General features: G+C 46.2%; 1 protein-coding gene across 1 annotated transcript in view; it reads right to left on the reverse strand.

Moving 5' to 3' along the window:
• ALK (ALK receptor tyrosine kinase) overlaps nucleotides 1–27,467 on the reverse strand; it is a 1,590,950-nt gene that overhangs the window by 319,230 nt on the left and 1,244,253 nt on the right. The window contains exon 6 of the mRNA XM_063919418.1: nucleotides 7,924–8,055. Coding sequence (XP_063775488.1) covers nucleotides 7,924–8,055 — 132 coding nt within the window. The remainder of the gene's footprint in view (nucleotides 1–7,923; nucleotides 8,056–27,467) is intronic.

Consider the following 27,467-nt stretch of genomic DNA (forward strand, 5'->3'; position numbering starts at 1 on the left):
GCACAGCAATGAGATAGGGCTCCCCTGTCTCAAGTGCCCTGGGCCCCCCGGACTCATAATCAGCCCCTGGGAGCATGCCAGCAGCTCACAGAGCGCTGGGCATGCTCCCTCACTGACGAAAACGGGGACCCTCCCGTGAAGCCACGCCCCCTTTTCGCCAACTGTGTGTCCCTCCTTCTGCCTGAAGAAAGCTCCTGCAGAAAGCTGGGAGGTGTGCACCCCTGCCTGTGCCATGCCCATACTATCTGCTTCTGCTCCTAGTCTCCTGTAGATTTGGCCAGATCTCTGTGACTCATTTGACTAACTCCGCCCAGTGTTGTGACTCCGCCCAGCGTTAGCAAATGAATCACAAGGTCACAGAATAGGGCTATTATATAGGAGATATCTACAAAATAAAGTATTAATATATTTAAAGTTGTTATTTTATGAAATAGTAAGCCGTCCATTGATTTTATTAACGCCCTCGCCGTTCACCCCCTACCCCCTTTTCTCCCCAATAAACACTTGTACAACTGAATTGCGATTTAAAAGGTCACAGCCAAATTTATTGATCGAATTAGAATTGGAACTCTATAAGTGGGTGGCGAGAAAGCATTGCGTACCCCCGGCTACAGCCTACATATTAATTTCTTCTAAATTAAACAACGGGGCGGAACCTAAGTCCCGCCCTTGCGCAAGTTAGCTGAGCGGTACCACTTCCCACCATTGGCATAGCACCGGTCCACCCTTAAGATGACGACCGTGTCGGCCCTTGAGGCCACGACAAACTCGCCGAGTATCTGGGGGAAGTGCCGGCCAACCGACGTTGCGCTACTACAGACTGCCGAGGAGCACTGCTTGCCGCCATAGCCTGGTTCCTAGAACCCAGGCCCGCCACCCGCTGCTACCTCCTGCCTCCCACTGACGCTTTATGCTATGTCGCCCAAGAATAAAGCTAAACCCTTCTCTGTCAGGTGTACCCCGTCTTGCCTGAACAGCCCTTCCTCTCCGTACCTCAACAATTATTATTTTTTTTTTTTTTTTACTGCCTCGTTATGCTCTGTGTACCCAGGCATTTTTCTAATGTATGGACTGTGCAAGGCATTGCAAATCGCCTGTGACGCCTTCCGACTACCTGCAATACAATAATAATGGAGCTAAGGCCACGGGTAATACCGAAAAATGTGCTAATATGAACGATATGGTGCGTGACTGTCCCACACTGATCTGTATTATACTGTTCTTATATACCTACTATCAATGCAATAATACATGTTCACGGCAATGCGATGACTGTTCTTGCAGTGTGAAAGGGTCTGAAACGGTATTTGCAAGCCCCAGGAGGTCATAGGCTGTCTCCATGTGTGATGTCAGCCTCCACAACCAGGAAACAGCTTGTAAAACACAGGAGACACGTGTGAGAGTGGCTTTATAAACGTTTAGACTGCAAAGCCGTTATAAAATATCTAATTGGAGTGATGAAGAGGTGAGGGAGCTGCTTTAGGATCAGAGGGGATGAGGAAATCTGCTGCCAAATTACTGGGACCGTCAAGGATACCCTAATATATAAAACATAGCACAATGCTTCAAGCTGCTGGGTTCCATCGTACTACTATCCAAAATTATTAATAATTAATTTAATTAATACTTATTAATAATGTGTGGGCTAGAAAAGTCCATTTATAATGACAACCACTGTTTTCTATGGGTGAAACGGGTTCAGTGTGAAAGGTACCAAAAAAGGTAATGAAATGGTAATTTACTGGTCTTTTGTACCTCCCAGGTAACTCTCCTCCCCTTTTTCCTATAGGATGCTGCTATGTTACCTGCTCTATCCCCCCCCCCCCTGCCCCTCCCCTCCCCCTTTCTCCCATTCCCTGTCCCCGGCTTCCTTCTTTTAAAAAACCCAGGACGCTTAGTTATTCTCAGGCCTATTTGGCCTTCGAATTCTTTTTCCATTAGCAGAGGTATCTGCGGCAGCACAATGGGCCTAATTCTGAGTTGATCGCAGCAGCAAATTTGTTAGCAGTTGGGCAAAACCATGTGCACTGCAGGGGGGGGGACAGATGCAACATGTGCAGAGAGAGTTAGATTTGGGTGGGGTGTGTTCAAACTGAAATCTAAATTGCAGTGTAAAAATAAAGCAGCCAGTATTTACCCTGCACAGAAACAAAATAACCGACCCAAATCTAACTCTCTCTGCACATGTTATATCTGCTCCCCCTGCAGTGCACATGGTTTTGCCCAACTGCTAACAAACTTGCTGCTGCGATCAACTCAGAATTACCCACAATGGGGGTCAATCCGACCCGATCGCTCGCTGCAGTTTGTCGCATCGCAGCGAGCGGGTCGGAACGGCGCATGCGCCGTGGCCACAGTGCGCCGGCGCATGGCATCTTTCGTTACGTAGCGATCGCCTCTGAGACAGAGACGGTCGCTAGGCGGGAGGGGGCTGAACGGCGGCGTTAAGCCGCCGTTTAGGAGGAGCGGTCCGGCCATCGCAGGCGTGGCCGGACCGTTGGGGGGGGGCGGGCCGAGGCGGCTGCGTGAAGTCTCACGCAGCCGCTGCGGCCATCGGGAGCGACGAGCAACTCACGGCCAGCCGCAGGAGCTGCACTGGCCGGGAGTTACTCCTCAAATACAAAGGCATCGCCTCTGTGCGATGCTTTTGTATTTGTGCGTTGGGGGGGAGGCACTGACATTCGGGGCGGACTAGCCCTGTGCTTGGCGTCCCCCCGCATGTCTGAGTTAACGATCGTAGCTGTGCTAAATTTAGCACAGCTACGATCAACTCGGAATGACTCCCAATGTTGGCAGACAGAGATCTGTGTAGCTATCAGAGAGGTTGTCCTGCCCTCCCTCCTGTAGTCTCTCTGATGTACGTTTGTCAGGGGTTAAAGCCTTTGCTTCTGTGCATCTGCTCCTTTAATAAAGCGCACAGCAGCACAGTCTGGCTGCACCTTATATCCTATGCCAGAACTATCTGTTTAGGTTTCTACAAGAGAGGCTCCTGAGGGTCCCATCATGGGCCTGGACTCTGGACTTGGGGGGATTCAGATCTGATCGCTGCGATCAGGTAATAACTGCGTATGCACCGCAATGCGCAAGCGTGTCGGCCAGCAACAACGGGCATCGCCGGTCAGCGACAGGCTGGTGCGAAAATTTCATTCATACAGACGTTCGCAAGGTGATTGACAGGAAGAAAACGTTTGTGGGTGGTAACTGACCGTTTTCTGGGAGTGTCAGGGAAAACGCAGGCGTGTCCAAGCGTTTTCAGGGAGGGTGTGTGACGTCAGCTCCGGCCCCGATCAGGAAGTACTTTTAGCACTGGAGGAGTAAGTCCGGGGCTGCGCACACACTGCACACACTGAGTGAGGTGCGAACGGATTTGCAGCTGCACGCATGCGATCGCACAGTTGCACGGGCGAATTTCCACTCCCCCTTGGGCGGCGACTATCCGATCGCAGGTCAGCAATGTCAGCAGCCCAGCGATCAGGTCTGAATCACCCCCTCAGTCTGCATGAGAACTCACGTTAGGTTTTCAGGTCCTGCTACTCCTGGCTTCTCAGACTATTGCATTACTAGGCTGCTGGAACCTTCTGCTCTGACATGGATATTACATTAACGGACAGCTTTACCGCCGATGGCTAAGGATGGCCATCAACCATCGATGATTCCCAATCATTGATGGTTTTTGGCTGATGTAGAATACTTTTGTTATCGATGGAGGAGAACCAGATGGTTTCCCTCCATAGATGGCATGGCAGAACCAAATATTTCTTATTTATTTTTTAACTAGGTGTCGGGACATGGAGCATAGCTCCGCCCCTGACACCCGTGAAGCCACGCCTCTGGGCCCTGATTGGCCCACGGCTCACTCAGTACTAAAGTATGGGATGACCATCGCTGAGTGAAACCATCAATGGTTCCTTTACAGATGGTTTCTCACCATTGAGGTTATCCACAATGGTACTATCGATTGTAACCATCGATGGAAAACCCACCGATGGCCATCCCTACCGATGGCTGCCACCAAGTCCCGCCTTCAGCCTCTGCACTGATGACCATTGATGGTTTTCTGTCATCGATGTAAACCACCGATGGAGACCATCAACAATAGACCAGTCAATGGTCCATCGAATCAGATGCCGTTACTGTGCACCGTTGAGTACCATTAGAGAAAACAAAAACACTGGTTGTTTCGGGTCTTCCAGTCACAATAAGAAACGGAACCGGTCACTGAGATAACTCTTGTTAAACTTAATTTGCTTAGTTGGGGGGCTCTCTGTGTGAGATTCGTGCTGCTCTGTGATCACTCTCGGGCACTGCCTCCCGTCAGCTCCTCTGTCTGCCAGCATCTGATGAAGCATTAGGCTTACTAGGCTGCGGCTTAGGGCACACAGGGTTTGGGGGGTGACCAGGACTGCAACTGTGATATAAAAAACCCTTACTAATTACATTTTAGGAAACAAAAATACTAAAATGTAAATGTAGCTTTAGGAGAGACCCGAGTGCTTTGTGGTTTTTGTATTTTGTTTATCTGTATTTTTGTGCTCCTCCTCTTGCTGCTTGTGTGCATTATTCTTTGCAGATTCAGATGAAAGGGATATAGGGGGTCATTCCGACCCGTTCGCAGGCAGCGGTTTATCACTGCGGTGCGAACGGGTGCGGAATGCGCATGCGCGGCGGCCGCAGTGCGCATGCGCGACGTTGCCCGGCAACAGGGGTCGCCGGGTTATGTCGCATCTACAGAAGGAAGCGGGCGTTCCAGGGCGGATCCGGACCGTTTGGAGCCATTTTCGGGGAGTGGTGAGTAAAACGCAGGCGTGTCCAGGTGAACGGAGGGCGGAGGAGTGACGTCAAAGCCGGGCCCATCATCGCTGGTTCCATCGCACAGGGTAAGTATGTCCAGGCCTAGTCTTGTTTTGTGTGAAATTTGTTTAGCTTAGCAGGGCCGCACAAGCGACCGCAGCCCTGCTAAGCTAAAATACACTCCCCCATAGGCGTGGGCTAGTTGATCGCAGCAGCAGCAAAAAGTTGCTGGCTGCGATCAACTCGGAATGACCACCATAGGACAATCTGCCAGTGAAATACGCACTTTGCTGTCTGTGCTTCCAATGATAACAGCGGTCTTGTATACAGGCCCTTGTGAGGCTCTTCTGAGACTATCCCATGTCCTTTGTGCATGTATACCTATGATCTGATATGCTGCCTTGTACCCGACAACGTCATCTTTCCATTGACACATTCAGAAATATGGTGTACTTTGGCACTGTGCCAGACTCCTGCTGTCTTCTGTACCTATGCCGTCTTTTAGAATATGGGGGAAATGTATCAAGCCTTGGAGAGAGAGATAACAGGGAGAGGTTGACCAAAGCAAACAATCGCCATCTGTTATTTCAAAGACTGTGCTAGACACATACAGAAGCTAATTGAGTAACTTCTCCACTTTATCACACTCCATGGCTTGATACATCTCCCTTATCACCAGAAAGATGGTGATTGAGAACGTGTGTGTGTGTGTGTGTGTGTGTGGGTGCAGTATAGAAGATCTACAGTATTTATGTTGACAGTCAATAAGTCAACGCCAAAGGTTAAGGTCGACAGGGTCAAAAGGTGGACATGACAGTGGTCGACACACGTTTTGTTTTTCCAATTTTTTGGGTCAAATCTTGTATGTATGGTAATATGTGACCACCATGAGCAGAAACGGGTATGCTCGACCTTAAGCACTGTTGACCTTTCACCTGTTGACCTCTTGTACTTGTCAACCATATGGTGTCGACATATTGTCTGTCGACCTAGATACCATCCGAATACCATGTATACTACAACCAAGGTTGGCCACAACAAGTGAGAATGATATTCATGTACATGTGGCCTTACAGGAGGTGTGCGGTGACTTCTGTTTGAATTCTTTACCTTCGACTGTTAATAAAATAATCTGTAAATACGGTCATTAGTTATTTACAAACAATTATAATGATCAGCTCCCCAGCGACATTTATAATGGCCACTCAGTTGGCTATACACATAACTGTATTCCTATGTGTTTCACAAAATTCAGCAATTATTCTATATTTAGGGAGATAGTGGGCATGATAGTGTAAGGGGGTGAACACGCCCACGTGGTTCTGGCCACACCCACACAGTACTGGCCACACCTACACAACATTGGCTACACCCACGCATCACTGGTCACACCCACACAGCACTGGCCACACCCACACAGCACTGGTCACGGCTCCTCCCCTTCTCATTCTAGGCCTTTGAACATTTTCAGACCCAGGCTTATATAGCCCATAATCCGGCCCTGTCGGATGCGGCTTTATTGCCTACATTAGTAATCTCCTCTCCGGGAGATGCCTGGAGAGGAGAAGCAGGTGGGCGGTGATGGGGACGGGGCTAATAATGTAATTAGGCCCCACCCCCTTACGGCAAAAATGCTACGATTGGCCCGTATCTGCATAGGGGTGGGGCTAAAATGACGCAACTAACATATAATTTGTTAGTATTTATTTCCATGTTCTGCCCAATTATTTAGGAAGTGGACAGAATGCGGGAGCGGTGCCCACTCTTCCGGGGCTGCAGGGGATTACCGGAGATACCGCCGGGTGTCTCCCGCAGAATCCGGGAGAGTAGGCAAGTATGCTTTAATGTAAAGAACTAAAGTAACTCATACACCAACATTTAATTTGCACAGTCGTGTGCCGAATGCGATGACTGTCTTTGAAAGAATTTCCAAATCGAACATGTTGGAAAATCTTAATTCGACGATTTCACCCCAAAAATGAGAATCGAAATCAGGGATTCACACGATTGATGTATGGGCCGCTGTGCAGTAATCCCGATTGTCTTCCAAGTTTGTTTGTACTGAGTAAGAGAGGTGGGTGTCAGACTATGTTCTCAGACTAAATTGATCAATGTCATCTGACAAGTAGATAAGTAATAAACAAATTTAATAAATGCTTGTTTTCTTCCCGAAGCCGGCACTGCATTTAATAACAATTTGCAAATCAACTGCGCCTGGCTCCAGATTGATCAATCAGGTCAAGAAATGCAATTTTCCAGCACACTGCATCAATATTACTCTACGTCGGAGCAAAATAATACGTAAACCCAAACAAAGTCAAGGTCGTCGACATTTGCATCAGGCATATGCAACATGTGTTCAGAAGATAAGATGCATGCTTTACTGTCTGCTGCCTTAGTGATACTGCCTGAAGAAGGCAAGACACAACACTGCTTTTGTGCGACCTGTCTGCAGGGCCGCGCTAGTATGTCAGCCTGGTCGCCGCTCTTGCAAGTGCAGAAACAGATATTTGTCCCTTCAGTTCCACTAGTTAATTGAAAAAAGCTACAAATAAATATAAAAATATTTGTAAATCTGTACTTACAGACTAATGCGTTTCCGCCGTGATTTTTGTCCTGAATTGGCGATAACCGAAAAAATTGCGCACTAATTTATTAAGTTGCATCCATTTGGGGGGAATGCCGAGGGCAACATCTGCGTCGGAAAAATTTCCTGGTATCTTGGTTGGAGCTGCGGTGTCCCAGGTGATCGCAGGTGAAACTAAACTGCGTCATAGGACGCAGCACTGGAACAAACATGCATGCAGGAGACGTCTACTTATGTCAGACGCCTCCTGCTGCATTACCATACCTATGAATCACTGCTGCTTCCAAGTAAGCATCAGCGATGCACAATCCAACCACATGTGAATCAGCCCCCTCCTGAGCCTTTGGTGTCGCACGGCGTGCATGGAATTGGGTTATTTGCTTCCAGTACAGGATACGTCTGATAATATTGCAATACTGTATCCCCCTGTAATTTGCGTTTTGTGTCCCGTTAGCATATAGAAAGGTTAAATTACACAGGCGAACATTACACAACATATACAGTAAAGATGAACGTACTGCTGCAACACCACCGGGAATACTCACGGCACAAATCGCCTTCATCCTCCTCTTCCTCACAATCGGGCATGAAATTGCAGACTTGAGACAGTTTAATTTCCATTCCGCTCCTGCAGTGAAAAGATCCATCCAGGGTCATTTTAATTCCGGGTGCATTTCCTACAAAGGAGGATGAGAATATGTGAAAGAGGGGCAGAAAATAACTGCTCTTGTGGAACTAAATGTCCCAGCATGCCCTGCACAGGTTGCTTATGTTACTATAATCATAAAACATTCTATCAGTAATGGGCCCTACACATTTAAAGATCCGCCGCCGAGCTGCCCGACGGGGATACGGCCGACGGGCGACCCGGCGGCGGGGGGGCAGTGACGGGGAGAGTGAAGTTTCTTCACTCCTCCCGTCACCCGGCTCCATTGAAGTGCAGGCAAATATGGACGAGATCGTCCATATTGGCCTGCATGCACAGCCGACGGGGGACCAGCGATGAACGAGCGCGGGGCCGCACATCGTTCATCGCTGGTGACTCCACACTCAAAGATATGAACGTTATCTCATTCATTAATGAACGAGATCGTTCATATCTTTGAGGATTATCGGCCAGTGTGTAGGGCCTATTATTGTGTTTCAGAGATAATTGGACAGATAAATTTGTATAGAGGGAGAGAATAATGAAACCTTCCAAAGAGGAATAAATAGGGTTTAGGGGTAAGGGCCCCCCGGCAAATCCTAATTCTGACCAGAGAGCCTTGCACAGAGATTAGAGCACCCTGGCAATCAGCCTAGCAGTAGCCTATTCTCTCTGAGGTTCCTGGGGAAAGGCCTTAGTAATTATAGATACAGCACCACAAATGTCTATGGGGCTATCCAGGATGCGGATCACAGGTGATAAAATCGCCCCAACTCGCACTGCGATAATTGATTACATCGCAGGGATGTATCAATTATAGCGTGCAGAGACAGAGCTTGCGGTCAAGCTCTGTTCCTGCAATGATACTCCGCAGCATCATCGGGGTATTTTTCGGAAAAAATACCCCGATGTCCTGCTGCACATGCGCTGCCCCTGCCGACATCACCGCTACTGCCGCCGCCCAGTCGACACCCCCCGTCATGACTACCCCCGCACGCCGCGGACCGACCCCCCCCCCCCCCCCCCCCCCCCGAGAAGATCAATATACTCACCAGTCCAGGGAGCCGGTCCGCGCTGCTTCTGCTGGGCTGCCCGGCGCCGGATCCTGTGCGCTGCGGTGACCCCCGGTGCTGTAAAGTGCGCTGCCGCTTTGCAGTGTCACTTTACTGCACCGGGGGTCACATTGCAGCACATGGGGGACCCGGCGCCCGGCAGCGCTCACCGGAGCAACGGACACCAGCTCCCTGGACAGGTGAGTATGGGTTTTGTTTTTTTTGTTGTTTTTTTTTTAAACTTTTTTTTACACTGTGATCAGCTTGTGGGTCCATCGGACACACATAGCTGATCACTCTGCCGGGTCCCCGCTCAGAGAAACCTGGGCAAAAGGCTGCATATCGCAGTGCTGTCCTGTGATCTCGCCAGCCTGAGCTAGTGTTATTGTCACAGGGCACACTGCGGAATTTTTTCACTTTTTTTTTTTAAGTAAATCTGGTCAGATCGCATTTCCTATTATAAGTATAAGGAATGCGATGTGGGTTACTAAAAAAAAGTGAATTAAAGGGTTTTGAGCAGTTTTTCATGAAAACTGCTCCAAATGCCCTTTAATACATTCAGGTGGTACTAAAATAATGTGAAAAGGGTGTGAAAACAGAAAACACCCTTTTTCACATTATTTTAGTAAAAATAATGTTAATAAATAGAGCCCTATGTATCCCATAACAAGAGACAACAATTTGGGTTTATTTATTTATGAATATATCCAGATTGTTCCAGATTATAACATAATGTTGATATTGTCCACAGTAGTTGCTTCTTTAAGGCAGTTTTTGACTCTGGATTTTACCTGTGCATCCAGGTTTCTGTACAAAAAGATGATCTGCAATAATTATCATCAGGTTCTATGCTGCCTTATGGCTGAAATACAGCATCTCCAGAGACAGTACTGTATGTAGGTAATGGCCATTGGGCAATGCTGCATTCCCTGAGCCAGGCCCCTCCCGTATCATTACCACCCCACATGCAATTACATTTATACAGGAATACAGAATGAGAACAGAAATTACATATATTATACATAATAGGAGAAGTGGTACTGTACAGTATTAAAAACACAGACATATGTGTGCTGTATCCTTATTTCATCATAATATGCTAATGATACACGGCGAAGTCACATTACTATGATCACCGGCTAATAACCGGAGTAACCGCCGTGTGCGGCACGGACAGCAGCTAGATGGGCTGATCGGTCATGTTAGACACACGTCTGGTAGCCCCCAGGTTCATTCTGACTGTGAGCTGCTGCACTGTAGCGTGTCGGTCATTCCTCACGCACCTTCGTAGCCGACGTTCACCTCTCACATCACTGGCACATGGTGCTCTGCAGTTTCCACATGGATTATTCGCAATGGCGCCATTTGTCCAGTCACGATACACCTTCACCGCAGCAGCACGCGAACAGGTCACATAATGCGTTGTGTCAGAAATTCCGCCACCCTTGGCCCGAAAGCTGGTAATCATCCTTTTTTGGAACTCGGATAAATCGCCCCTTTTATTCATGACATCAACGAGTGATATGTGTGCAGACGGCCTATCACACACCTAATATACCCACCAAGCCAACGCACAACACGTGACGTACTTCATAGGCTACGCACTGCCGACATCACATGTAGGAGGTGGTCATAATAATGTGACTCGACCGTGTATATAAAGGATAAAGACGATGCATACTTATATCCTGGGCGAAAACCAGTCAGAAAAATTTGCTAGGATTCCATTTTAAACATTGGATACCTGTATTTATTTTATCTGGTTCTACTAATTATCACTGCTGGATATCATAGGAGCAAAGGACCACCAAAACACAAAACCTATAACCCCCCCTCTGTTCTACATATGGCAAGGGTCGGTGGTGGGCCACTAGCTGTCTGACCAATCCTGTGGTTTCTCCGGTATCTGGTCTATAGGTCGACCATAGTTAGGTTGACAGTCATTGAGGTCGACCACTATTGGTCAACATGGTCACTAGGTCGACTTGTACTGGGTCGACATGACAAAAGATCGACATGAGTTTTTCACAATTTTTTTCATGTTTTTTTTTACTGTTTCATACTTTACGATCAACGTGGACTACAATTGGAAATGGTAACCTGACATGCGAGACATGCGAGGGGACACGGTGCACTAATTGGGGTTCCCGGTTGCTCTATGAAGAAAACGACACCAATACAAGAAAAGAAAACTCATGTCGACATTTTGTTACGCCGACCGTGCTCATGTCGACCTAATGTTTGTGTCGACCTATTGTGAGTGTCGACCAATAGTGGTCGACCTAGACACTGTCGAGCCTATGAACCACACTCGGTTTCTCCAGGGCTTCCTTCCTGCACCACCAGAAATGTATGGTACACAACATATAGAAGAAGCCGGTTTAGGTAAAGCAAAGTGTACTAAGAATGTAAGTTTTTGTAGTTTCCAGTAATGGTCATATGTAATGGAGTCAAACCGGGTTATTACCTGAGTCTGTAATCCTCGGAACTGCGCATAAAAAGATCCATTTCAAAATTAAAATGAATGAATGCATAAAATTACCCAGGCAAAAATGTGATTAACTTGATCCATCTAATCTGGCTCACATCACCGCTGCATCTTGTTCCTCGTGGCTTTGGAGAACTCTTAATCGTCAGCGATTTAATTAGATGGACACTTCAATGTTTTGTTTTACCGCCTGCCAACTCAAAATTAATGGAGCATGTAACAAAACAACACACTTTTACCCTACAAAGAAACGTAAAGGAATACATCAGCGTTGAGGAGAAGAAAAAAATAAGGCGACGAAAAAATAAGGTATCCAATTAAGCACCACTTCGGGTCGCATTCGTTCCGCTTATTGCTCTGGAGCCGTAGATGTTATTTACAGAATGTATAAACTGTTATAAAAGAGAAGGTCACTGCACAACTTACATTGATACATACGTACTAGCATCTGCACATGTTGTACCTCGATTGCTCATTAGACAATTACCTGAGAAACTAATTAGATGTTTTCCCCAATGCAAAATGTAAATATATCAAGGAATGACTGGTTAACAAGCATGAGCGTAAGACATGGGGCGGGAGGGGCAACTGGCGATGGCTTGGGCGATGTGGCGATAAGTGCACCCTATGTCCACTGCTACATGACACATCGAAGTAGACAATGATAGCTGTTGGAATTCTGGGAACTAGACAGATGAAAAGCAGAATTCACCATCAGGCTGGGAGCTAGGTATAACGAACCTCAGCAGAGCCGTATTTTTGTATGGGCTCAATGGTCAGTTGCCCAAGGGCCCCAGGAGTATAAGGGTCCTAGGCTGATAGCTGAGGGTCCCCTTTTTCCAGGGGTAACAGATTTTTGAAAACCGGCCCTGGGGAACTGGAGATATCTGACTTCAAAGCAGTGTTCCCCATGAAAGCTTGTTAATTGCTCTTCCAAGCCAGTTATTTTGGGTTCTGTCTGACTTTTTTCTGAGGATATACTCCAAAAGCTGGGACTCTCCCCTTTCGGTGGACACTGGCAGCTTGTCTCTACTATGCCCAGAACCAGAGATATCAGCCTTCCAGCAGCTAATCCCTGCTCCAGCTCCACACTCCTTGGATGCAGTTTTATTTTTTCATCAGTGGATTGCTCTGGCTCCTGAACTCTGATCCCCAAGTACCCAGTACCTTCTGAAAGGTGTCCCCAGTACTTCCTGAAAGGTGGGACTCTCTGGTTTTATATCACTTTGAAAGCAAAGAAATCTATTTCCAGGAACTGGAGATATCTGCAGTCAAACAAGATGCCCTCCCACCGGAAAATTATAAATATTAAACCTACTCCACTATCCACTCCTCCCCTGCATATTAAACACCCCCTACCACCCTGGAAGTCATGAACCAGGGTCCCTTCATTCAGCCCAATGCCCCCTTCTACAGTTCTCCCTCCTGCCCCATCTCCCACCATATGTGCAGTAAAGGAGCAATTAGCAGAAATTACTGATCCAGGTCCTACATGCTGAGCGGAAGATAGAACACCCCCTACCGCCCTACCGGGCCTAGACCAGCTGCCAAGGGGGACAAATGTTCCCATTAGCAGCGCATGTCTCCACTTCCAAGGGCCACACATAATATTTTCCATAATTTTTTTCCCCAGAGGGGGTGTGGCCACACCTCCCAGATTTGGCCCCACCTCCTTCAGTGCCCGGGCCCTCACGGCTGCCTTAACGGCCCTGATGATGGCCCTGACCTTACATATATAGGGGGTCATTCCGAGTTGATCGCTCACTAGCTATTTTTTGCAGCGCTGCGATCAGATAGTCGCCGTCTATGGGGGAGTGTATTTTCGTTTGCAAGTGTGCGAACGCTAGTGCAGCCAAGCCGTACAAAAACAGTTTGTGCAGTTTCTGAGTACGTCTGAACTTACTCAGCCGCTGCGTTCACTTCAGCCTGTCCGGTCCCGGAATTGACGTCAGACACCCGCCCTGCAAACACTTGGACACGCCTGCGTTTTTCCAACCACTCCCTGAAAACGGTCAGTTGACACCCAGAAACGCCCTCTTCCTGTCAATCTTCTTGCGATCGGCTGTGCGAATGGATCCTTCGTTAAATCCACTGATCCGCTTTGTACCTGTAGGACGCGCCTGCGCATTGCGGTGCATATGCATGCGCAGTTTTGACCTGATTGCAGCGCTGCTAAAAATAGCTAGCATGTGATCAACTCGGAATGACCCCCCATTAACGGCTCAATGAATGTTATGGTGGGTGCAGTTGCCGAAAAGTAATGGGATTTGTAACAATACGACGTATACCCTTTAAATCTACACACAAATATCACATTAGTCTTTGATTTGATATAAAATTACAGGAATAAAAAAAAATACTATATAACATTTTGGGAAGTTTTTTTTTTAGAAAAAAATAAAAATAGTGAAATAAAAAGTCCAGTACACAGATTCTATACTATGAACTGATTGTTGTATTCTGATGTGTTCTAGGTCTGCGGAGACACGGTGTTCTGTACGGCTGCTAGAACGACACTCGCTGACCCACAAATGGTAAATATAGCCCATAGGAGACGCATTACTGATTTAGCGCTTAGTATTCTATTACAGTGAGGACAAGCGACCCTTTACCTGGCAGGGTTATCCAACACCTACGCCTGCAGCGGGCCTTAGATGCCAACAAATTCCTAAATGTTAAAAAATATTCTTTAATGTCATAAATATCCAGCATTTAATCAATAAACAATTAGGTTTACAAGAAAACCAATGTTTTGATGCTACAATTTGGCCAAATATCACATCTACATAATCAATACATTACATTTGTTTTGTGTTCCCTAACCCACTAGCGGCTGATTTCTGAGACGCATCAAAGCAATAAAAACAGTAACTTTGCACCCGGACAATGCAGGGTAAATAGTGACTGCTTTTGCATGTAGCCCACAAATGTTAGGCAGCTTTATTTTTAGACTTCAATTTAGATCTGAGTTTGGACTCGTCCCTCCCAAATCTAACTCTCTCTGCACATCATCGGCAGCACGTAGGGTATGAAGTACGTCACGTGTCGTGCGCTGGCTTGGTGGGTATATAAGGTGTGCGATGATAGGTCATCTGCACACATATCACTCGTTGCCGTCATGGTTAAAAGGGGCGATTTATCAGAGATGCAGAATGGGATGATTATCGGCTTTCGGATCAAAGGTGGCGGTATTTCCGACGCAGCGCAGTTTGGGCATAATTCAAGTTTGATCGCAAAAGCAAAATCTTCCTCTAATGGGCAAAACCATGTGCAGGGGGGGGGGAGGGGGGCAGATATAACATGTGCAGAGAGAGTTAGATTTGGGTGGGTTATTTTGTTTCTGTGCAGGGTAAATACTGGCTGCTTTATTTTTACACTGCAATTTATATTTCAGCTTGAAGACACCCCACCCAAATCTAACTCTCTCTGCACATGTTACATCAGCCCCACCTGCAGTGCACATGGTACTGCCCACCTGCAGTGCAGTGCACATGGTACTGCCCATTAAAGGAAGATTTTACTTTTGCAACCAACCTTGAAATCGTCCCTTTGTGAACTGTTCGCGTGCTGCTGTGGTGAAGGTGTATCGTGAATGGACAAACGGCACCATTGCGAAAAAAACGATGTGGAAAATGCGGGATACGGTCATTAGGTCGACACCACTTAGGTCGACAGTCATTAGGTCGACCACTATAGGTCTAAATGCATTAGGTCGACAGGTTCACTAGGTCGACATGGACATTAGGTTGACATGTACTAGGTAGACAGGTCAAAAGGTCGACATTAGGGGTTTTTTAATAAAAATTTTGGACTTTTTCATACTTGACGATCCACGTGGACTACGATTGGAACGGAAACCTGTGCCGAGCGCAGCGAGGCACCTTGCCCGAACCTCGCGAGCCATGCGAGGGGACACGGTGCACTAATTGGGGTTCCCCGTCATTTTACGAAGAAGACAACACCCAAAAAAGTAAAAAACCTCATGTCGACCTTTTGACCTGTCGACCTAGTACATGTCGACCTAATGACCCTGTTGATCGATTGCATGTCGACCAATAGTGGTCATCTGCTGATCCGCTCTGTCAGTCCCTCCATTGGTTACCGGTATTCTACCGTGTCAAATATAAAATACTTTTACTTACATACAAGGCTATTAACCAAACTGCACCAACATACATCTCCTCGCTCATCTCAAAATATCTCCCTACCAGACCTCTCCGCTCTGCACAAGATCTGCATCTCTCATCCACATGTATTACCTGTTCCCACTCAAAATTACAGGACTTTACCCGGGCTTCACCCACTCTGTGGAATGCACTCCCATGCACAATAAGACTCTCCTCTAGTCTCCAAACCTTTAAACGTTCTCTGAAAACTCATCTCTTCAGACAAGCCTACCAAATTTCAGACCCACACACATAACCTTCACAGCTTCCCTATCAAGTTACATCCCCTCTGTACAGTCCACATAAACTCACATTTTGTCTTCCAACATTGCTGGGTGATCATATCATATACAACCCATTAAGAACCTAGCAACCTGGGGAACCATTATGTGACAGGTAGCATCTATCCTTGTGTATCCAGAGCCGAAACTAGGGGGGGGCTAGGGGGGCATGTGACCTGGGCGCCAGACTGGAGAGGGCGCAGAGACTGTCACTTTAATCTCCCCTAACACCCCCTCCCTATGCAGCAGCGATAGTTTAGAGCCAGCGGAACTCGAGCGCCAGACTCTGCTAGCTGCTGCCGAGCCAGATACACTGCATCCTGAGATGAAACTGAAAATAAACTACATCTCCCAGCAGCCCTTGCTGCCGGGAGGTGTACTTTACTTTCAGTTTCATCTCTGCAGCGTGCTGTGATCAGCACAGCAGAGCCGCATCAAGAGGGGGCAGAGGGTAAAAATTACTAACCCCCCCTCGCTCAGCCCACTGCCACTGACTTTAATCATTGCAGCCACTGCTGCAATGCACAAGAAATTCCGAGGTCCGAAAAGGGGGCAGGGCTAAACGGCACTGTACACACAGTGCCACCATGCCAGCCAGCAACAGCATGAGAGGGAGGAGAGGAGAGGAGCAGCACAGCCTAAACAGTGAGTATAACTCAGGGATGGGCACTGTATGTGTGTGACTGCTATATGTGTGTATGAATGTGCGCATGTTGTGATTGTATGTGAATAGGTGTGTGACTCTATATATCTGTATGGGTGTGGTATACATGACCGGACATACCGACGCTGGTATCCCGGGAGCAGAATGTTGTCGGGGGGGAGGTGGTGGTGAGTGCTGCAAGCCCCTTTGCAGTCTCGCTGCGCTCGCCACGCTGGGGTGGGAGTGGTGAGGGGGCGGGATTGTGCATCCAAGGTCCGGCACTCCCAGTGCAGTATGAATTACTTCGCTGGTGTCCTCACGGGTGTAAGTAGATACAGAAGCAAAAGGTGCGACACTGAAGCTGATTCTCCATAATTAAGAGACACACACGGTCCTGCGTTTCAAATGCAGGACTGTGTGTGTCTCTTGATTATGGAGAATCAGCTTCAGTGCCGCACCTTTTGCTGAGATATATATAATATATATATATACATATATACACTCTTTAATGCGAGGGGGGGGCGCTAAGTTAATGGCTCGCCCCGGGTGCCAAAACTCCTAGTTTCGGCCCTGGTGTATCAATACCTATTTCCCTATAGATTGTAAGCTTGCGAGCAGGGCCTTCCTACCTCTGTCTGTCTATCTGTCTGTCTGTCTTTGCCCAGTTTTGTTCTATAATTGTTGTTCTAATTGTAAAGCGCAACGGAATATGCTGCGCTATATAAGAAACTGCTAATAAATAAATAAATAAATAAATAGTGACTGTCGACCTAAGTTGGAACGACCCATACCCGAAACTGCGGAGCACCACCTGCCATTGATGTGAGAGGTGAATGTCGGCTATGAAGGTGTGTGAGGAACGACCGACACGCTACAGTGGAGCAGCTCATCGTCAGAATGAACCTGGCGGCTACCAGACGTGTGTCTAACATGACAAATCAGCCATCTAGCTGCTGTCCGTGCCGCACACGGCGGTTACTCTTGCTATCAGCCGGTGGTCATAATAATGTGACTCCGCCGTGTACATTACCTGCAGATGCCTTGTTCTCTACATATAGGCCCTCATTCCGAGTTGTTCGCTCGCTAGCTGTTTTTAGCAGCAGTGCAAACACTAGGCCGCCGCCCTCTGGGAGTGTATCTTAGCTTAGCAGAAGTGCGAACGAAAGAATCGCAGAACTGCTACAAAAAAAGATTGTGCAGTTTCTGAGTAGCTCCAGACCTACTCCTACCTTGCGAGCACTTCAGACTATTTAGTTCCTGTTTTGACGTCACAAACACGCCCTGCGTTCGGCCAGCCACTCCCCCGTTTCCCCAGCCACTCCTGCATTTTTATCTGACACGCCTGCGTTTTTTCACACAGTCCCCGAAAACGGCCAGTTACCACCCAGAAACACCCACTTCCTGTCAATCACAATCACTCTGCGGTCAGCAGTGCGACTGAAAAGCGTCGCTAGACCTTGTGTAAAACTACATCGGCTTTTGTGAAAGTACGTCGCGCGTGCGCAGTGCGCACCATACGCATACGCAGAAGTGCCAGTTTTTAGCCTGATCGCTGCGCTGCGAACAACGGCAGTTAGCGATCAACTCGGAATGACCCCCATTGTGAGTACGCGGGAAAAGGTAAATTAGGTACACTCTACTATAGAGTATCAAACCAATGGGTGTCTATAGGTTTAGCGTTCTATTTGGAAATAGTTTCTCTGATTTTATTGTGAAATACAATGAAAAAAGGTGGATTTTCCCTTTTGACTTTTAATTTTGCACAGGTGGTAAATGCGCCTTCGATCCGCACAGCCTGTATATAATTATCCTGAACTGTGAGTCCAGAGGGCAGTACTTTTCGGGGCGAGGGAAGAAAGTACGGAACAATACGTTTAATGTTTACCAGTCTCTCAGATGACGCAAATTGTCCCATCTATCTGCAATTACCATTGATTCCTTTGTGCCTGATCTCTCGCTAAAACCCGAAAAAGTCTTTTGTACCATTGCCAGCCCACAGCGCTTAATGAACAATGCAATAACGCTCTTTCAATATTCATGTAATCTTTATCATCTGCTTGAGCCAATTTTCTAATTATTAGCAACGCAGTATCCAAGAGAACATGTCCCTCGTTAACATCAAGATATAATTAGAGCACAAAAATATGTAGTAACTTCGTTCTCCACAATAAGTGCCGGTATTAAGCAATATTTAACAATTAACGTGGGCAGTGAATTGAAACAGAAGTATAAAATTACAATAATAAATTTTTAATAGCGAATAATGTGTTGTCTTTCATTGCACTCTACAGTGTGCGCAGGGAAACTCTGGAACTAACTTTTGAAGTTGGACATTTACCGCATATTCTGTCCGTTAATTCAATATTGCTGTATTATTTTTGTTTGGGTTTTTTTTATTAGCTTAAAATGCCATTAGATGAGATTGTGGCTATAAATAAAAGTTACACAAAGCAGGATTTCTAGAGGGGGGTTTCCAAATGCAGACCACAATCTCCCGCTCTGTGGAACACAGGAGCAAACGCGGGAGTCTGGGGGAGCGAGAGAAAAACCTAGTAACGACCCTGGATATTATTGTAAACATTGGTCTTTTTATACGCTGGATACTGTATGGAATACAGTATTAATATTTAACACGGTGTGGTTCATCAAATCGACAGTGTCTAGGTCGACAATGTTTAGGTCGACCACTATAGGTCGACATTCACTTGGTCGACATGGATGGAAGGTCGACAGGGTTTCTCGGTCGACATGTGCTAGGTCGACAGGTCTAAAGGTCGACATGAGGATTTTTTTTTTTGGTGTCGTTTTCTTCGTAGAGTGACCGGGATCCCAAATTAGTGCACCGCGTCCTCTCGCATGGCTCGCTTCGCTCGCCATGCTTCGGGCATGGTGCCTTCGCTCCGCTAACGCTTCGCTCGGCACACTTTACCGTTCCAATCGTAGTCCACGTGGATCGTTAAGTATGAAAAAAAAATTAAAAAAATGTGAAAAACTCATGTCGACCTTTAGACCTGTCGACCTAGCACATGTCGACCTAGAAACCCTGTCGACCTTCCATCCATGTCGACCTAGTGACTGTCGACCTATAGTGGTCGACCTAAACATTGTCGACCTAGACACTGTCGATCTTCAGACCGGATCCCTTTAACACTATGGAGGGTCTATAGTATAGGCTGTATCAAACTTTTAATAATATAAATAAGTTGTCATTTTAATATTTATTTACCATAATAAATAATAAAATAAATACAGGTACACAAACATAACAGAACCAGTGCTGCACTTTCTACGCACACATTCTCCCACCTCATGTTAAGGCTCCTGTCTCTTCTTCCTAGCAGCTACTCTCTGGTCCAGTGCACACACACGCACAGCAAACATGGTAGAAGAAGCTGCCACAACTGGGCATGTGCAGCAGTTCCCTTAAACTGCGTGATGTGGCGGCAGCTCAAGTAATCATATTATTTACCATAGATATTGTTGTCATAATTTGAGCCACTTGCCAACAGGAGGGGGGTTTTCTGGGCAACTTGAACCCCCCCTGTGTTTGCCTATGCCAGCTACAGCATGCCAATAGGCAGTGCCAATGTTGGTGGAGAATTATGGATATCATGGTTTGAGAAGACCTAGGTTTGACTTATAATAACTATATATATTATGCTAAGTTCAGAGGTATATAAAATTGTCCCATAGATTCTGCTGGTTGTCAGATCACGCAGAAAGCACTAATATGGTAATACAGCAGTAGTGGCGTCACACCTCCCGCTACATTACTGATCCATTACTGGATTATTGCATTACTGATCTTCCCCAACACCATGGAGCGGCTTGTGGCATTCATGGGAACGCACAAAATGGTAATCTCTGTGGCCAGAAAATCTGGCCTTGTCCCTCAGCAACGGCGGTGACACGCATTATAGGACAGAATGTAGCAGCACATTATAGGACAGAATGTAGCAGCACATTATAGGACAGAATGTAGCAGAGCATTATAGGACAGAATGTAGCAGCACATTATAGGACAGAATGTAGCAGAGCATTATAGGACAGAATGTAGCAGCACATTATAGGACAGAATGTAGCAGCGCATTATAGGACAGAATGTAGCAGCACATTATAGGACAGAATGTAGCAGCACATTATAGGACAGAATGTAGCAGAGCATTATAGGACAGAATGTAGCAGAGCATTATAGGACAGAATGTAGCAGAGCATTATAGGACAGAATGTAGCAGCGCATTATAGGACAGAATGTAGCCGCACATTATAGGACAGAATGTAGCAATGCATTATAGGACATAATGTAGAAGCACATTATCCTGTAGCACAGAATGTAGCAGCACATTATAGGACAGAATGTAGCAGCGCATTATAGGACAGAATGTAGCAGCACATTATAGGACAGAATGTAGCAGCACATTATAGGACAGAATGTAGCAGCGCATTATAGGACAGAATGTAGCAGCACATTATAGTACAGAATGTAGCAGAGCATTATAGGACAGAAAGTAGCAGAGCATTATAGGACAGAATGTAACAGCACATTATAGGACAGAATGTAGCAGCACATTATAGGACAGACTGTAGCAGAACATTATAGGACAGAATGTAGCAGCACATTATAGGACAGAATATAGCAGCACATTATGGGACAGAATGTAGTAGTGCATTATAGGACAGAATGTAGCAGCACATTATAGGACAGAATGTAGCAGCACATTATAGGACAGAATGTAGCAGCGCATTATAGGACATAATGTAGCAGAGCATTATAGGACAGAATGTAGCAGCACATTATAGGACAGAATGTAGCAGAGCATTATAGGACAGAATGTAGCAGAGCATTATAGGACAGAATGTAGCAGCACATTATAGGACAGAATGTAGCAGCACATTATAGGAAATAATATAGCAACGCATTATAGGACATAATGTAGAAGCACATTATACTGTAGCACAGAATGTAGCAGCGCATTATAGGACAGAATGTAGCAGCACATTATAGGACAGAATGTAGCAGCGCATTATAGGACAGAATGTAGCAGCACATTATAGTACAGAATGTATCAGGACATTATAGCACAGAATGTAGCAGAGCATTATAGGACAGAATGTAGCAGAGCATTATAGGACAGAATGTTTGCAGAGCATTATAGCACAGAATGTAGCCGTACATTATAGGACATAATGTAGCAGCACAATATAAGACAGAATGTATCAAAATATGACAGATAAATTCAGGTGCACACTCTAAGCCAGTGGTTCTCAAAATGTGCGCTGTGGCACCCTGGGGTGCAGCAAGGTTCTTGCAGGGGTGCCTCGGGTTGGTAGTCAAGGACCAAAATAAATTATTTATGGTCAAAGTGATAAGCAAAACCAGTGCTAGTGGCTGCCAATCATAAAACATGTAGACAAACAGAAGCACAACTGTACACACCACATAACTGACCCTAATGATGACAGGTAGGCACAATGGGGGTCATTCCGAGTTGTTCGCTCGCAAGCTGCATTTAGCAGCATTGCACACGCTAAGCCGCCGCCTACTGGGAGTGAATCTTAGCTTATCAAAATTCCGAACGAAAGATTCGCAATATTGCGAAAAGACTTCTCTGTGCAGTTTCTGAGTAGCTCGAGACTTACTCTTCCAGTGCGATCAGTTCAGTGCTTGTCATTCCTGGTTTGACGTCACAAACACACCCAGCGTTCGCCCAGACACTCCTCCGTTTCTCCAGCCACTCCCGCGTTTTTCCCAGAAACGGTAGCGTTTTTTCACACACACCCATAAAACGTCCAGTTTCCGCCCAGAAACACCCACTTCCTGTCAATCACATTACGATCACCAGAACGAAGAAAAAACCTCGTAATGCCGTGAGTAAAATACCTAACTGCATAGCAAATTTACTTGGCGCAGTCGCAGTGCGAACATTGCGCATGCGCAATTAGCGGAAAATTGCTGCGATGCGAAGAAAATTACCGAGCGAACAACTCGGAATGACCACCAATATACTTAATTTAATCTGTTTTTTTTTTTTCAATATTAGTATTTAACTTTTATCCTAGGTATGCCATAAAACAAAGAGACTTAGGACATGTTTGGACAAAAATGTGGGCCCATCCCATGGTACAGATATGTCCCTATATTTTTCTTGTGCTTGCTGGGACTTATTGTTCAACAGTTGCCATGAAGCTACAGTTGGGCTAAAGTTATTTTCGGGTGACTGTACTGAAACTTGATGACATTGCAATGATCCGATGCTTAGCAATCCTGCCTGAAGTACAGGGCATTTCTTCTATGAAGATTCCTCTCTGCAGAATATCTACTGCTTCCCATTGCAGGTAATTGGATTTACTTATTCCCCAGTGTCTGGCTACGTCTGCTTGTCAGGCCAACTAGTGGAGCTGCATATCCAGCCGTCATTAATGTAGAATATGGAGAGGTGGTGGCATTATACATTAACAAAGCGTTGCCAGGACATTCACTGGGGATAATGAAAGGGAGCCCTCATCCACCTGATAAGCTACACCTATCCGACACAGCCGGCACGTCGCATACATTGTGTCCTAGACTCTGAGTACATAAACTGCAGGATCGATAATAAAAATGGGAGGAAGACTGGAATATAACAGGCAAAAGTCTAACTACGGCGATACTATAAAGGACATTGCAGTCCCATAGCAGTTCTCCAGGGTGTAGGGATCAGCTATCTAATTCCAGGCATGTTGGTTTATTCACAATTTCTGCCATGTTAATACATAGCATATGTTCCGTGGATTAATTGCAGATTGTGCATTTAATGTGTTTACATGGCCGTCATGGTCAGGCTTGTATGAGCTAGGGGGTGGGAAGGCGGTTACTGCAATGTCAGACGACTCTATAGCATTAGCGCTTATTCTGCGCTGGTGCTTAGGGGTGCTCAGTACCGCCACCATTCCTGTTTAACTTTTAATTATTATAACTAGCCCCAGAAACAGGAAGAAATCATCTCAGAAATGGATATAACACTGTCAGTGCAGCATCTGTCATAGGCAAACGCAGGGGGGGTTTCTGGTTGCACGGAAACCCCCCTCCTCTTGGCAAGTTGTTCAAATTTTGTGTTAAATATAAATACTGTAGTCCATACAGGATCCAGTTTATAAAAAGACCAATGTTTACATTAATATCCAGGGTCGTGACTAGGTTATTCTACTGCTCCCTCAGACTCCCGCACTTGCTCTAATGTTCCACAGAGTGGGAGATTATGGAATGCATTTGGAAACCCCCTTCTAGAGACCCTGCGTTTGCCACTGTCTGTAGACTTATCCGGTGTGGAAGCTGCTATCAATCTTGTGCCAGCTTGTAACGTTAGGAGAGTACCAGTTGTGTGTCTATAATGGGTCCAGGTTGCTTGGTTCACCTGGGCCCCAGGAACGGGGGGGGGGGGGGGGGCACACAGCACATCCTGCACCCTTGATTTTAAAAATCGCCCTCTCCATAGCCCTGCATCGACAGTGCTGCACAAATCATCTGCAAATTGGCGCAGTGGGCATTTTCCCAGTGATTTGCACATGTGCACACAAGAGGCCTACGCATGCGCAGTGCCAGAGTCTACTCGCTTGCACCACCGGTTTGAGAGGAGGGGCTCAGGACGGAGACTGCACAGGGGCCCTCTACTCTTTTATTGTGGCCCTGGGTGTGCACTGGCATCCTTACAAAAAAAAACCCCACTGCATACATTACCATGGTTTTGATTGGGATCCGGCTATGCCATTATCACAGTGTGTGGACTGGAGCATGTTCAGAAGTAGCCCCCATTTTTATCTTTGGGGAGCAGAGGAGAAAGCGTTTTGGAGATGGGGAGGTGATGGGTGGCCTGGTTTTGCCACATGGTTCCACCAGTGTATTGGAGACAGAGGTTTTAAAGACTGAAGAGAGTTTTGTATGAACAATCTATAAGGAAATAGAGAGTCCATTTCCTTTTACCTGCGCTCATATTTGTCCATTCCCCCAATGACATCACATCATAACCCCTAATGCAGTCAGACCTAATCGCTCCACTAAACTTATCTTGAACAGTTACATTGTTAGAAAATCATCATATTCATAAGATTGACAGGAATGTTGTGGAACGGTGATTTTGTCTGGATATTTGGCAGTCAGTATCCCGACACTCAGAAGACAGACAGTGGAATCCCAATGGATAGAATCTCAATAGATCCCTCCCATCAGTACTGGGGTTAAGGTTGGGCACTAGGGGGAAGGATAGGCACTAGTGGGAAGGTTAGGCACTAGGGGGAAGGTTAGGCACTAGGGGGAAGGTTAGGCACTCGGGGGAAGGTTAGGCACTCGGGGGAAGGTTAGGCACTAGGTGGAGGGTTAGGGTTGGCTGTGGAAATTTTGTAAGTTGCCTCTTCCTCCTGGGAAAAGCCTAGAGAGGAGAAGCAGGTAAGCAGGGCTGGGGGCGGCTCCAGATGAGTTGCGTCATTAGGCCCCACCCCCTTGCAGTTAAATGCAGTGATCCGCGCTTATATGAACAAGAGGTGAGGCTAAAATGACATGATTACCATCAAATTGTGTCATTAGGACCCACCCGCTAGGAAGTGGGAGGAATGTGGAAGGGGTGTCCACTCTTCCGGGGTTCAGGGGGGCTACTATAAAAATCTGGAGTCTCCCGCAGGATCCTGGAGAGGTGAGAATGGGTTAGGGATAGGTGTAGGGTTTAAAAGTTTACCAGGATCCATCGGGATTATGGCCGTCAGGATTCCACTGTCGGTCTTCTGACTGTCTGATCCCGACAGTCAGGATTTCATACCTAACACACAGGACGAGATTAGGGAACGGTCAGAGACAAAAACAATGGCTCTGTGTGTGCTCAGTATACCCAACGATTATCACAATATTTATATCTGACAAAAAGTACTGAGCAGCGGGGACCAACAAAATATTGTGTATGGAACCCAACGATTGAGACCTCTGTTTACAATCTGTTATGATGGAGAAGTGGTTTCATTGGATCCAGGTTTTTCCATGAGAATAATTGGTAGAAAGAAACTACAGGGAAAAAGGCCCAGGATCTGGAATGCAGAAGCCGCACTCCCACTCAGCAGTTGATAGAGTTAAACTTTTCTTTTGATCATCATCAAATAGTGGGGCTGACACGAAACCATCCTCTTCTTCTCTGCCTCCTTTCATCATCTGCAAAATGCCTAGAAGGCGCTCGGTGCTGCCACCCCAGGGAAAAGCTCACATATTAATGTTTAATGCTGTGACTCCTAGAAACCTATTTTGTTTCATTTCACTTTTTATTTCTGAAGATTTTGTTCCTTTGATGTAATAAGCGATTGGGAAAAACAAATTCATTAGAGATCAAGGAGGGGAGGGGGATGTGTGTGTGTGTGTGTGGGGGGGGGGGGGGGGGGGTCCAACTTAAAGAACACAAGTGCTGTCTGTGATTAGTTGCTAGGATTCCTGTATTGCCTGCTCACTTTTATATTGGTGATATTTACAGCCAATATCGCAATTGTCACTGACAGTTAAAGTCATAAATGGGGTCACACATGAAAACTGCTGCACATGGGGAATGTGTCCCAAAACATGCAAGAAGGCAGACTGACCCTACCTCGTGCACATACTCTAGGTAGTAGGCAGATTAGGTTTATATAATTGATACATACTTTTATAATTCCTTTTACTGAACATTACAGAAAGTCTATGGTAAGGACAATAGTTTCAATTTACTGATTCTGACAATACAATATTCCAGCCACCTCTTAAGTTTTTTACATTTATTGTTAAGTAGGGTATGGTGCCACTGTATCAGATTTAAGTACTTCACTATCATGGAGAAAATGTATTTTGTGACATATTCATTATAGCGACATTATATTGGCAGATGCCTAAAAGTTGGTAGGTGCATACTACAAAGCGGAGCAGGTTTTATTGAAGATAACAGGATACAGGTAAAAGAAGATAAACAGTAGTCAATATGATAAGGTGTCAATCTCTCCTGTGTTAAGTACTGTACAGCCATACAGCACTGCGATGCTCCAATAACACAGTGACAGACAGGGCCACATGCAAATACCTTTATAGAGGCAAGTAAACAAAATACACCTGCTGTCTAGACAGTCTAACCTCTAAGTTGGTAAATATTATTTACTTAGAAAATGTTATGTTATTGAGGTTAGTCATACATAATAACACAGACATGTACTGTTATTATGGCTGATGAGTCATAGACAAGAACACTCAGTTAAGAGAGCTTGCAGCTTTTAACCAGTTAACTACCTGTTATTAGACCATCCCTGGCAGTCTAGAGGTGACTTACCTGCTCCCAGCGGCATCTCCATCTGTGGCTTCTGGGTCCCGGTCAGTGCAGACATCTGACAGAGCTGTGTTTTGCTAACTATTCTTCCCCTATCCCCTAATCCCTACCCTTAAACTTTCCTCCTCCCCACAGCCTATCCCTAAACTCCCTCTAGTGCAGTCACTTTTCACCTTTTTCAACTCGCGGCACACCGAACAAGACTTTGAAATTGCCAAGGTACACCATCAGTCCCGCACATGTAAAAAAAAAAGCACACACATTGGACTGCTCAGGAAAAAAACACACACTGGCCCCCATAGTAATACAAACAAATTGGCCCCCACAGTACTAAAGCAAATACATTGGCTCCCACTATAACTATAGACAGTGGCCTCCCACAGAAAAAAAATAAAAATAAAACACACTGGCCCCAATCTGTCAGTAGGCGAGAAAGGGGCCCCGCGCTCGCAGGGCTATGGGGCCGGGTGACAGGGGGGAGTGCAGAAACTTCACTCCCCCCATCACCCCTC

Source organism: Pseudophryne corroboree, chromosome 4 (assembly GCF_028390025.1).
Source record: "Pseudophryne corroboree isolate aPseCor3 chromosome 4, aPseCor3.hap2, whole genome shotgun sequence".
In the NCBI taxonomy this organism is placed as follows: Eukaryota; Metazoa; Chordata; class Amphibia; order Anura; family Myobatrachidae; genus Pseudophryne; species Pseudophryne corroboree.